Source organism: Schistocerca gregaria, chromosome X (assembly GCF_023897955.1).
Source record: "Schistocerca gregaria isolate iqSchGreg1 chromosome X, iqSchGreg1.2, whole genome shotgun sequence".
Classification (NCBI taxonomy): domain Eukaryota; kingdom Metazoa; phylum Arthropoda; class Insecta; order Orthoptera; family Acrididae; genus Schistocerca; species Schistocerca gregaria.
In genome coordinates this window covers 105,014,878-105,029,703 of record NC_064931.1, presented here as the reverse complement: position 1 = coordinate 105,029,703, position 14,826 = coordinate 105,014,878, and the positions used below count along the sequence as shown (strand labels likewise).

The following is a 14,826-nucleotide window of genomic DNA, read 5'->3' as shown; positions in this document are numbered from 1 at the left end:
TATTAACATTAGGAAGATAACCGCATGACAACGTAGCTAAAAGAGAACTGTACATATACGTTATCTTTTTAGAATTATAATACAAAAATTGCTTTTCTTTATAAACACACCAAAAAAGTTTTGCATCACCCCGGTTCCCAGAACTCCTGAAAATACACGTTGACTGTGGATATTTCATCACAGACACAGTGCCTTTGACTGTTCAGAGATGTCACTAAACCCTCCCAAAGGTGTAAACAACCATGCATGAGCAGCACCTATTGGATGGAGGGGGTCCAACAGCTGACCAGTTCCAGTCATTCCACCAGGAAGGAGGTTCATGGCTCATGTTGTCTGTAGTTCATCCATGCCTAGATGGTCAATACCACAGTTCGATCATGTCCACTTTGTTATATTGTACCAGGGAGGTTCTCTCAATGAGGGAAGTGTCCAGGCATCTCGGAGGGAACCAAAATGATGTCGTCCAGACGTGGAGGACATACAAAGAGACAGGACTTGTCGATGACATGCCTCGCATAGACTGCCCAAGGACCACTACTGTAGTTGATGACTGCTATCTACAGGTTATGGCACAGAGGAACCCTGACAGCAGTGCCACCAAGTTGAATAATGCTTTTTGTGCAGCCACAGGAGCCATAGCTCAAAATGCGAAAAGTAGGCTGCATGATGTGCAACATCACTCCCGATGTCCATGGCAATGTCCATCTTTGCAACCACGACACCATGCAATGCGGTACAGATCGGCCCAACAACATGCCAAATGGACCACTCAGGATTGGCTTCACATTCTCTTCACCGATGAGAGTCGCATATGCCTTCAGCTAGACAATTGTCAGAGATGTGTTTGGAGGCAACCTGGTCAGGCTGAATGCCTTAGACACACTGTCCAGCAAGTGCAGCAAGGTGGAGGCTTCCTGATATTTTTGGGTGGCATTATGTGGGGCCGACATAAGCCGCTGGTGGTCATGGAAGGCACTGTAATGGTTGTACGATACATGAATGCCATCCTCCGACCAATAGTGCAACCATATCGGCAGCATATTGGCAAGGCATTCGTCTTCATGGATGGCAATTCACGCCCCCATTGTGCACATCTTGTGAATGACTTTCTTCAGGATAACAACATCGCTCAACTAGAATGGCAACATGTTCTCCAGACATGAACCCTATTAAACATGCCTGGGATAGACTGAAAAAGGCTGTTTATGGGCGATGTGACTCACTAACCACTCTGAGGGATCTACGTCCAAATGCTATTGAGGAGTGGAACAATCTGGACCAACAGTGCCTTGATGAACTTTTGGATGGTATGCCATAACAAATACAGGCATGGTTCAGTGCAAGAGGACATGCTACTGGTTATTAAGAGGTACCAGTGTGTATAGCAATCTGAACCACCACCTCTGAAGGTCTCGCTCTATGGCGGTACAAGATGCAATGTGCAGTTTTCATGAGCAATATGATTGGTGGAAATGATGTTTATGTTGATCTCTGTTCCAATTTTCTGTACAGGTTCTGGAACTCTCGAAACCTAGGTAATGCAAAACGTTTTTTTTATGTGTGTTCAATTACTTTGCTTTTCAACTATCCAAATGATTTACAAGAGCAATTAGTCTGGTTAATGAGTGTCCACTGTACTACAGTTACTGTATCCAGTAGTAAACAGAAATGAGAGAGTGAATAGATGCATGAATTTCTTATATGTATATTGTATAAAATAAAAAAGAACAAGTGAGTGGTTCAGATTTAAATTGCAAATTGCCTTTTACGTGATTAGAACAGTACTGGTGTGATTACTCTAATGTTGCTTGAGTGCAGGGTACAGCAACTAATCTTCTAGATCAAACTCCCAAGCAGTTTTCAGAAATGGTTACTGTGCAGACTTACTATCTTGTTGACCAACAGATGTCACATGGTCATATTTTCAATCCACACAGTGCACTGTTACCATACTCAGACTAAAAACACTGGTACCACACTCCTAACCCTGTGCACAATTATAAAGTTTTACATCATGTACAATTTCACAATGTTCCCAAATCATAATATGGACTAAAGTTTTTATTGCTTTTGCTACCCAAACAATTACATATTGATCCCAGTTGGGAAAATGTAACATCCAATCAGTTTACAATTTCTTCTACATGTGATAGCTCTTACTACACATCAGAAACATTGATTCTACACAGCATTAACAGAGACTGCTACTAGAACAGGTCAAAGATAGCATTATGCATCAGATGGTACAAAAAGAATCTGAAGTGGAAGCATATTCTGTACAACGTGTTTCCATTAATTTGATAATCGTCAGTGTAAACCATATTTTATTTTGGAAGCTTTTCAAACTGTGATACTTTTGCAAATACTTGTTGATTTCTGAGTTTATTTCCTGTTACATTTATCCAAACTGGATGGATATTTACTTAATCTAAAAGACCCATATCTACAAGCTCCATATATTTCAGTACTCTATTCACTGTCTGCAGGACAAAATACTCCAAAGCCACTGAGAGAGTTTCTTTAACTCTAGAAAGTCACAGCTTGAATGACCCTAAAATCATTTAAAACTGTAGTTAGAAACTTCCAAAATATATTTGAGATAGAGTGCTTTAAAGTTGAATTATACCAGTGTTCTGCCATTTCTGTTGTGTTGTTGGATGATGTTTCTGAACATGCACTTGTATCCTCAATTCATTCATGAAGACACTGTCTACAACTCTGTCCAGTTTATCAGCAGTATTTCCTTACACCCTGTGTACCAAAATTACAGCTTCAGTTTAACTTCAGCAGAATGGTGGGGCATCATTTAAGAACTGAACAAGGATCCAAGCAAAGTAGTACCATTTCTAACTTCTTTATTTTCCTGACGACTTTGTACTGTTCGTCTCTAATGCAGATATACTTCAGCATCAAACTGAAGAACTTACTGCAGCACATTTAAAAATAGGTCTGGAAAGCAATTACAGTAAGGTTAAAATAATGTGATATTAACACATCAGAAAGGAAATTGTACAAATTAACAATGAAATTATGCAGTCAATTAATGAACTTTTATATTTATGGGTACTGAGGGCAATGAATTGCTGAGGAGCAAAATAAATAAAAAGAGAGTAAGAAAGGTCTGGACTGGAATAGTTAAATTAAATGGAGTTTTCAAAATTATGCATCCAACACATCTGAAACATAAAATTTATAATTTATGTGTTTTATCAGCTTCGAGTTGTGGCAGTGACATATGAAGGGCTTATTTCAATTGTGGTACAAGTCCATTTTTGTTCATTCTGAGATACAGAGTCCTAAAGTTAAATGAGTGCTGAAAAATCTGCAGTTGAGATACCAGAAATTTTCAAGTACATATACCTGTAGTACTTTTATGTTTCTGTGTTCTGTGTATCAGGAGCAAAATTACAAAATTTGTTACCAGGAAAGAAATTAATCATCTCTACACCAAAACCAACACAAATTTTGACATAATGAGGTGCAGGCTGAGAATAAACTGAAACTCACACAAACTGAATATCCTCAAAAATGGCAATAAACTATCTATTTCTGCTTGGTTCATGCAATGTAAAAAATTTTTTGTCAGGCTGCTTATGTTCTCTATTAACATGTACCTATCATGAAGCCTGTTTTGTTGTAATTACATACAGAAAATAAAGATTCGTGGTTATTGTGCCACAAAAGTCTGCAGCAGTAGAACTTGGCAATTCCTGGGTAATTGTATAATCTTCAGCTCATCTAGGTGCTTCTGCAATAAAATGTACAAGTCTCATCAACATGTCTCTGGTAGTAGCATTAGCTTGAACACAATTCTTAGCATAAAAAAATATATTCGTGTGTGTGTGTGTGTGTGTGTGTGTGTGCATGTGCGTGCGTGTGCATGTGTGGGTGTGTGTTTCTCACCCTTCATATTTCATAATTATTGAAATATTATACAGAGTCAGTGTTTTTGAAGTAATCATATGTTCTTGTCTTGTGTTTATAGGATATAACACTGGGCATTGTTCGTCAGTTCCCATTTTCATCTAACTTACAACGTATGAGTGTCATTATGAGAAAGCTTGGTGATGCCCATTACACTGCTTACTGCAAGGGATCTCCAGAAATGATTGCATCCCTGTGCCATAATAACACAGGTATGCTCATAATATATCATTGCAGTTGTAACCACTGCAATTAATATTACCTATCTGTTCTATAACTATTCTGACACCCCTGCACTCACTATTTCTATGTATGTTATGATCTAGTTTCATTGAGAGATATATCCTTTCTTATTGTTATTGGAAGATTATTTTTTTTAACAATGTTCTTGGACAAATTTTTAGTAGTTTTCTTGCTGTATCTGGTTGACTTTTCTCACAAACATGACATGGCAAGAAAAACTCAGAAAACTTTATCTATGATTTATTGGTAGTTGATCCTTGGAAAACATCTCCAGTTATACAATACTGTGTGATCTTTCAAAAATATCTGATTCCTCAAGAAAAGTCTAAATGCCATATTTATAAAATGTAGGCACTAATTCTTTATTTCAGATTAGTTAAATTTACTGAAATGAAATGAAGGGAATCATTGAGGATGAAATCAATGAAGTGCAATAACAGGAAAGGGTATCAGTGAAATCTGTTCAGAAATATGGAATGAGTGTGTCTGGATAAAATTCCCATTGATTTCATTCATTCATTTCATTTCAGTGACTTTCGTTAAATTTGCATAGATACCCTCATATACATATGTCTCTGTGACAGTGTGAGCCATGGTGTGCCACAAAATTCATTCCTACAGTGGCACTGTCCCCACTTACCCCATGGGAGAACCTCTTTTATTATTCAAAAGTAATTGGAGGGAAACATCAGTCGCATTGAAAATTTGAGATGCTCTCGAAGGCATGTTTTGATGGTTTAAACGGCTAGGGTGACTGCTTACTATAAGAAGAAGGTTTAGGTTTGGACATCAAGTTGGCAAAATTTTCCGTTTTTCATGACATGGTTATTATTTTCTTCTGTGCATGACTTTTAGGAGAACAAATCACAAGTACATGGTAGTGGAAATATTCATGTGCAGTGTTAATGTAGTTTTGTTATATTTCACCACATTCTACATAGCTGATACAGCAGGATGAGTTTTGGAAAACATCTCTTATTTATAGCTAACTGGACACAGTTGTTGAAGTAAAATATGTCACAATGTTTAACCCTATTCATTTTCCTGAATAGAATGCCACTGATTGGTGCAAGATGTGAGAGGTATGAGCATGAGGCAGCATAGTATATACAACAGGCGTTGAGTCAGCCATAGTGCTGCTTTGATCAATACTGCAGAGGCAGTTTTTGTGCATAGGTTATCGCCTGTATTTGTCACACTTATGGTACAGATGGTTTGAAAATGTAATCAGGTGTCCAAAACTAGTCAGCATCAAGATATAAAAAAAGATACTTCTCAATGCAACTGGTGACAGAGCTACAACGATTTATTTCAGTAGTATACAGGGTGAGTCACCTAACATTACCGCTGGATATATTTCGTAAACCACATCAAATACTGACGAATCGATTCCAGAGACCGAATGTGAGGAGAGGGGCTAGTGTAATTGGTTAATACAAACCATAAAGAAATGCACGGAAGTATGTCTCTTAACACAAACCTATGTTTTTTTAAATGGAACCCCAGTAGTTTTGTTAGCACATCTGAACATATAAACAAATATGTAATCAGTGCCATTTGTTGTATTGTGAAATGTTAATTACATCCGGAGATATTGTAACCTAAAGTTGACGCTTGAGTACCGCTCCTCTGCTGTTCAATCGTGTGTATCGGAGAGCACCGAATTATGGTGATGGACATTAGGTAAAAAAGAGACTGGAACAGCACATTACATCCACATGCTAACACCTTTTTATTGGTCTTTTCAATGACGCACATATACAGTACCTTGAGGGGTGAGGTACACGTACACACGTGATTTCCGTTTTCAATTACGGAGTGGAATAGAGTGTGTCCTGACATGTCAGGCCAAGAGATGTTCAATGTGGTGGCCATCATTTGCTGCACACAATTGCAATCTCTGGCGTAATGAATGTCGTAAATGCCGCAGTTCATCTGGTGTAATGTCGCCGCAGGCTGCCACAATACGTTGTTTCATATTCTCTGGGGTTGTTCGGCACATCACGGTACACATTCTCCTTTAAGGTACTGCACAGAAAGAAGTCCAGAGGTGTAAGATCAGGAGAACAGGCTGGCCAATTTATGCGTCCTCCACGTCCTATGAAACGCCCGTCAAACATCCTGTCAAAGGTCAGCCTAGTGTTAATTGTGGAATGTGCAGGTGCACCATCATGCTGATACCATATACATCGATTCACTTCCAGTGGGACATTTACGAGCAATGTTGGCAGATTGCTCTGTAGAAACACGATGTATGTTGCAGCTGTTGGGCACCTGCAATGAAGTGAGGACCAATGAGGTGGTCGCCAATGATTCCGCACCATACATTTACAGTCCACGGTCGCTGTCGCTCTACCTGTCTGAGCCAGTGAGGATTGTCCACGGACCAGTAATGCATGTTCTGTAGATTCACTGCCCCGTGGTTTGTGAAACCCGCATCATCGGTAAACAAGTAGAACTGCAATGCATTCTCTGTTAATGCCCATTGACAGAATTGCACTTGATGATTAAAGTCATCACCATGTAATTGCTGATGTAGTGACACATGAAATGGGTGAAAGTGTTGACGATGCAGTATGCGCATGACACTACTTTGACACAGTCCACTGGCTCTTGCAATGTCCCGTGTACTCATGTGTGGGTTCATGGCAACAGCAGCTAACACACAAACCGCACCCGCTTCTCCTGTGACGGGCCTGTTACGGACCTGTTTGCGTGCTACGATCATACATGTTGCACACAGTTGGCGGTAGATGTTTTGCAATGTGTGGCATGTTAGATGCTCTCTGTCCGGGTACCGTTCTGCATACACCCTGCAGGCTTCAGCTGCATTTCGTCGACACTCGCCATAGATGAGTATCATCTCCGCTTTTTCAGAGTTCGAATACACCATGGTCACAGTTCCTACAACACTACACTACCACAGACGTCTGGTAACACGGTGTACTACAGTTGGTCTGCGTGCAGAGACGAATGCAGAATAACAATAGCAGCAAGCACTACAAGCGGACACTGCGACAGATAGACCAATCCACAACAGTGCACTACAGCCACATTCGTAAACATGGTCGTCATCGTAAACATGTCCTTGCAGACGCTGCTCGCCGACCATGGCCCGTGCTTGTTACAACAAGCAACTGAACTTCGGAGGTTTCAAGCGTCAACTTTAGGTTACAATATCTCCAGATGTAATTAACATTTTACAATGCAACAAACAGCACTGATTACATATTTGTTTATATGTTCAGATGTGCTAAGAGAACTAACGGGGTTCCATTTAAAAAAACGTAGGTTTGTGTTAAAAAACATACTTCCGTGCATTTTTGTATGGTTTGTATTAAACAATTACACTAGCCCCTCTCCTCACGTTCGGTCTGTGGAATCGGTTCGTCAGTATTTGATGTGGTTTACAAAATATATCCAGTGGTAACATTAGGTGACTCACCCTGTATATATCTTGTAGCTCCCATCACGCTGGAAACTAGAGGCAGCTGTAAAATATTTTGTTACTCATTTTCTTTGACTCATCTTTGATTACTGTTTTTATTTATGTGCTACCACATGTGATAGCTTCAGCTTCAGGCACAGTATGAGGTGCTATCCAAAATTTTCAGGACTGGTGCTGTCATCTGTTGAAAACCTTACCTTTGGACTAATGGTCACCATCACCCTCGAAGTAGTTCCCATCCGCACGTATACACCAGTTCCAGTGCTTCTGCTGCTGCTCATTTTTACAATGATTACCAGGTTTCTTCATAAGTTACTTTTGGATGCTTTGTACAGCACATGAAACTGACTGGCTTCTCTGCAACTGAAGATGTTCAGTAAAGAAAAGGAATCTGTCTAAAAACAAGTGTGACAATAATCTACATTAAAAAGCATTATAAAATTCAGTTGCCACAACCTTTTTGCACTTGACTATATCTTAAGCTTTCACAGAATTTTTAAAGATGGAGCAGATGTAAAAGATTAAAGATCAGAAGTTCAAGTGGGAAGATCATACCACACAATTTGCTGATATACCTAACCATATCTCCATTTGCAATGTAAATGTTGTTAGTCATACGTGATGCAAAAGAGAAGATAACTGCCTAATTTCCTTTCTTTCTTCTCATAGTGACAAAAAGTATAATATTCTGGGTTAGCTTGTAAAGGCAAACACAAGTTGTCCTAGTTATTAAATATGTAACATGAATTATTTGAAGTATAAATTCAGGCACACCCTGCAAAAAACCTGTTCAGAGGATAAGAATACACTAACCACTGTTTTTCAGTGCATTTATTTCCAAATGAAATTTACTATAAATAATATACCTGTATTTCAGACCAACACCTCAGTTCATGTAATCAGTACTAGGAGTAAGAACAGTCAACAGGAGGAGTCATTAACTGTTATCCAGAACCTCCTACCCTTTGCCACCAGGGTCATATTGCTTCAGAAGGCCCATATGCAAGACCTGTCCTATGGTCCCACCCAGCACATACTGTTCCAGTCCTGTCACAGGCATATACTACCCTAATAGAGGCACGGCCATTTGTGAAAGCAGTCATGCCATATACCAACTCCATTCAAATTTCTTCACAGACTTTTGTAGGTATGACCATTAACCAGCTATTTGAATGAATGCCCATTGCCAAATCGTGGACGAGAGCAAAGTTAATTACCCAGTGGCAAAGCATACAGCCGAGTGAGACATACCCAACTACAGTGGCTGTTTCTGAATCCTCCCTCCCTGTACCAACTTTTCTAAATTACATCAATGGGAATTGTCCTTACAGCAATCCTTTCCATCCCACAATCCTATTAGCTGCAGTTCCCACTTACCCTTGACCATACATACCGTTGCGCCTGTCAACGTGCCTATCAATTCACTTCACTAATCTACACCCATATTGTGTCTCTATGCAGTCTCCCTTTTTTGCTGTTCTGTTTCTCTTTGTTCCAGCCCGCTCCATCACTCTATGTGCTGTACACAACTTACTCTGCCTGTGCCAGGTAGGGCTCGTTGATGCCCTGTCCAAAACTAGTCACCATCAAGATATAAAAAAAGATACTTCTCAATGCAACTGGTGACAGAGCTACAACCATTTATTTCAGTAGTATATATATCTTGTAGCTCCCATCACGCTGGAAACTAGAGGCAGCTGTGAAATATTTTGTTACTCATTTTCTTTGACTCATCTGCGATTACTGTTTTTATTTATGTGCTATCACATGTAAAGCAGCTACAGCTTCAGCTTCAGGCACTGTATGAGGTGCTATCCAAAATTTTCGGGACTGGTGCTGCCATCTGTTGAAAACCTTACCTTTGTACTAATGGTCACCATCACCCTCGAAGTAGTTTCCATCCACACGTATACACCAGTCCCAGTGCTTCTGCTGCTGATCATTTTACCCTTTCATTCCTTCTACTTCGCCCAAATTCTCCTGACCTCCTCGTTTCTCTTACCCACTCCATCTAATATAAACCCTCATCCCAGTCAGCCTGCATCACTCTTACAAGGCACAATGCATGTATGTGTGTGTTTTTGTTACTCCCTTATTTTTGAGAAAGGGCATAGATTGAAAGGTTAGTGATAATTTCAGTCTTGATTGTGGTCACATGGGCTGATCAATGTCTAAAATTTGTGGTCGGTTAGTTGATTTGGGGGAGGAGACCAAACAGCTAGGTCATTGGTCCCATCAGATTAGGGAATGATAGGGAAGGAAGTTGGCCGTGCCCTTTAAAAGGAATCATCCTGGCGTTTGCGTGAAGTGATTTAGGGCAATCACAGAAAACCTAAATTAGGAAGGCTGGATGCAGATTTGAACCATTGTCCTCCTGAATGCGAGTCCTGTGTGCTAACCACTGCACCACCTCACTCGGTCCAACTTTGTTGTGAGTGGTTACCTTTTCTCCTCCGATTATTTGTTTTTCACTTGGAAAACTATGAATTGTGGAGAAATACTCATCTTCAATGACTTGCCAATAACCATAAAATGTTTTGTTGGCAATAAAGCAGAGTTTAAGGATTTATTTGTGGCCATCTATTTCTACACGAGTGCTGGGTTTCTTAATAGACTCATTTGATGCACAAACCATTAAAAATATCTCATAATGAGTGTAGTATCTAATACCTGACTTATCCGCATTTTCTGTGCCATAAAGCAATTTATGTAAGTTAGCATTTTCTTTTGACAATACTGTCTACACACTTTAGTGTGTTTAAAAATTTCAATTATGTTCAACTCAACAACCAATTTACTTAATATCTGTCGAAAGAAGATCAGCTTTTCATTTTTCTGTAAACATGCATTACATATTTTTAAGATGTACCATATCCTCAAGGATCTCCTCACTTTATACCTTCAGACTGAACTGTGTATCTAATGTAATCTGCACATTTTTCTTCCAGTTCCTGCTGATTTTGACACTGTGTTACAAGGATATGCTCAGGAAGGCTACAGGGTCCTTGCCCTGGCATACAAAGGGCTCCCAAAAATCAATTATGTTAAAACACAGAGAATTCAAAGAGAAGAAATAGAATCAAACCTGATATTTCTTGGGCTCATTGTTATGGAGAACAGACTGAAACCCGAGACAACTGGAATAATAAAACAACTGAAATCAGCTAATATCAGGACAGTTATGATAACAGGTATGTAAACTATTATTTCAGCAGTTTTTCCTCCAGGAAAATTTCCATCATCTGATTTGTAAACACGATCACATCAAACAAAAAATTAACTTTTATAATTTGTTTCAAGAGACATATTTTAGATATTACACGTGGTGTACATACTGAGATGTACAGAATGTAAAACTGGTTTTAGGTGTTAAATGCATCCTGTTCATTGGGGAAACATATATTAAAGAAAAGTTACATATCTTTAGGAAAATCTAACGGTGTGTCATCCTTTTGCAAATAATATAAATGCTCATTGTTAAAGAAAGAAATGATATGATTCCAATATGAGGATTCCTGCAACTTTCTTATGCAGGAGTCACCTGTAAAAGTGTGTTCATTGAAAAATGATCGAATAATCTGTGTAAGAGATTATCTTATCTTATAAAGGTGGTGGTTGTTAGTGTTTAACGTCCCGTCGACAACAAGGTCATTAGAGACGGAGCGCAAGCTCGGGTTATGAAGGAAATCGGCTGTGCCCTTTCAAAGGAACCATCCCGGCATCTGCCTGAAACGATTTAGGGAAATCTCGGAAAACCTAAATCAGGATGGTCGGAGATGGGATTGAACCATCGTCCTCCCGAATGCGAGTCCAGTGTGCTAACCACTGCGCCACCTCGGTTATCTTATAAAGGACATCTGGAAATTCACATTCAAGCTCTTCGTCATACCGTGCAGCATTAAAATTTAAAACAAAATTACTCTTTGCCAAGATGTTGTGTGGTACAACATTTATGAGAAAAACTCTTATTAGTTATATCATGTGACAGCTCTGCAGGATGGGGAGAGTGGTTTGAGTTTATCTCATGACTGAGTAACATTTTCAAATAATTATGATATAGGTCAGTGGTGTAAAGTTGTAGTTCAAACTACCTCATATTTCCAATTTCAATCCTCTCAGCTTCATTGGGTGTATTTTTTAATGTTCTGCATTGTAGGTTTGTTCAGTGCTAAACATGAATTGATACTGGCATCTAATTGTAGTTTACTATCCATCAGTCTTTGTTTGAGATAACAAAGACTAATGGATAGTAAACAAACCTACAATGGTATGACCAAGTGTAACATGTAAAGATATAATGAGTGATGTAGTATTAGGACACTGGATTTGAATTTAGGAAGAAAGTAGTTCAAATTCTTATCCAGACATTTAGATTTTTTTTTTTTTTTTTTTTTTTTTTTTTTTTTTTTTTTTTGGTTTTCCCAAATCGCTTACTGCATATGCCAGAATAGTTTCTTTGATAGGGTACGACCATTTTCCTTTCTCACAGACAGGATGTTAAATCCTGATCTTCTCCTTTTGTAAGTTATGGTACATACAAAGTTCAATAAAATTAAACCACACCAATAAACGTAACTGTACAATGAAACCACTGTCAATATTTGCAGTAATTTACAGCCACTATTCAAAATTGTTTCTGAATGCTTAAGAACGTGAGTGGGAACATTCTACAACACGTCACCATTGATGCTTTCAGTTCTAACTCAATGTTTGATCGGTTCCTGTCATAGATTTAACAGTATTGTTAATGTTAAGCATGGATGTCTTATGTTAACAGAAGAAGGTTTATTGTGTGACTTCTGGTTTTTCGGTATAATTTCTCTTCACTATATGTGGATCACCATTTTCTAGTGTTACCACACCACATACTGTAGATAGTTTTCCCTCACAAACGGTGAAGGATGGGACATTTTGACAAAGAATATTTTTATTTTAAAACCTAGTCCTGCAGTGATGGATAAAGAGCTTCTGCATCTACATACAGATTCCACAAGCCACCGTGTTGTGCATGGCGGAGGGTCTTTGTACCACTGCCAGTCATTTCCTTTCCTGTTCCACCCACAAACAGAGCAAGGGAAAAATGACTGGCTCCACATGAGCACTGATTTCTCTTGTCTTATTTTCGCGGTGCTTATGTGAAATGTACATTGGCGACAGAAAAATCATTCTGCAGTCAGCTTCAAATGCCTGTTTTCTAAATTTTCTTAATAGTGTTCCTTCAAAAGAACGTCTTCTTCCTTCCAGGGATTCCTATTTGAGTTCCTATAGAATCTACATGATACTTGTGTGTTGATTGAACCTACCAGTAACAGATCTAGCCGCCCATCTCTTGAGTTGTTTCGATGCCCTCCTCGAATCCAATATGGTGTGATTCCCAAACACTCAAACAGCACTGAAGAATGCTTGGGCATGAATTTCCAAACAGCCTGGATGTATACTAGGTTGATAATTTCCATTCTACAATAATGTTTCTTCCTTCAAGGACTGATGCATAGAGCAGTGTGGATTCACAGTACAAAAAGCTTAAAAGTTCCACCATCAAACCAAAGAACCAAAAATTTGAAGCCATTACATTTGTTTAATCAGCTTTCATGAACCTCAGCTCAATGCTTGCTGGTGTTCCTTACTAATGGCATGTAGAATTTTCAGAATAACATCCATCAAAAAACACTTCCCTTATCATCAGTCTGATAAGCTATGTACATACTCTCAGTTCTCAGATGTCTTGAGGCCTAATAGTCATCAAACACTCGTCTTCTCTCTCTGCAGCATACTCTGTGTCCACGGTGCCAACATACCAGCATATTGTTGTCTGTCTTCCAAATACCTGTTTTTCTGTAGTGCATTTACTTGGTGAAGGAGTTGTTTGGCACTATGTCACATCATAAATCCAAGTATGACAGAAGCTATCTCACACCTGATGAAAGGAGTCATAGAAGACATATACCAAGTTCTGGTGAAGGATGTCACATCATTTTAGGGCACCTTCATATGTCAAATTGGTTTATGGGCCACTGAGAGAAAACTTTCCTATAAATATGAGATCCTAAACCTTGTTGGTTTATGTTCAGTGATGATACCAGGAGCCAAGATACTCTATCCTCATTCAGCTACATGCATAACACATTTTCTCCTATCCCTTTTACCTGCTCCTCTTCAATTCATAATGGTTCGTCCTGGACAATGACTTCCAATCACTCCATAGAAATCTGTTGATTTGAAATTCACCAACCAACAAAAGTGCCTCAACTGTGACAGCCACCATCCTATGCACATTAAAAAGTGTCTCCTAACAGTCTAGCCTCCTGCCATGGTGAGTAATTCCTTGCCCAGTATGCTGAATGTCCTATTGAAGCAAAATCTTGTTGAGGGAGTTTAATGGACCAGCATTAGAAAAAGACTGCAAATGGTTCTATGGCTTCCAACACCAATGTTGCAAATGAACCATCAAGACAAATAAGTGAGATAAGAGCTCACATACACACATGCAAACTATAATTTCTCCTCACTCCATTTGAATGTGGAACTGAAAAGGGAATGACTAACAGTGGTTCAAAGCACCAGCTGCCATTTACTGTACAGAGGCTTGTGGCGTATGCATGTAGATTTATATATAGAAGGCCTACACAGACAGGTGCTATCCTGCAAACCTAGTTCAAAAACAGATCTCTAAGAGGATATATCCACACATCTGTAATTTTTCAACCACCCCCACTAGCCAGCTGCAAAGGAATACGTCCTGCCCCTCTCTCCCTTCCAAGTGCTGGGTGTATCACTATGGCTCCATGAAAAAGGAGCAAAGCCAGCAGTGGAAATATGGATTCACCACCAATGAAAAAGATGAAGTCCCAAACATCATCGAACATGATGATGCTGAGTGTTTTTTGGGACTGCCACTATGTGGCACTAATGGATTATCCGTGTAAGAAGCAAACTGCTACAAGAGCACATTACAGAAATCTTGTGATAAAGTTTTATGGGAAGCTTTCAAGATGAAGTATTCTGTGAAGCTGTCCAAAAGCTGTTTTTTCTCTGTAACAATGCCCCAGCTCATTCTATATAGGCCAGCCACATATGCTTCTTTGGGTTATAAAATTTAGCCTTAATGTTCATATTCTCATGGTATGATCTCCAATGACTTCTTTCTCTTTCCTCAGATAAAGAAACAAGGGCATGACAGGCATTTCCAGAATAATAACAAGGTGATTTTT

At 39.1% G+C, this 14,826-nt stretch overlaps 1 protein-coding gene across 3 annotated transcripts in view; it reads left to right on the top strand.

Moving 5' to 3' along the window:
* The window catches only part of LOC126297792 (polyamine-transporting ATPase 13A3), a 422,483-nt gene that overhangs the window by 376,836 nt on the left and 30,821 nt on the right, over positions 1-14,826 (top strand). For all 3 annotated transcript variants that reach the window (XM_049988996.1, XM_049988997.1, XM_049988995.1), the window contains 2 exons: positions 3,986-4,136; positions 10,564-10,806. In XM_049988996.1, coding sequence (XP_049844953.1) covers positions 3,986-4,136; positions 10,564-10,806 — 394 coding nt within the window. The remainder of the gene's footprint in view (positions 1-3,985; positions 4,137-10,563; positions 10,807-14,826) is intronic.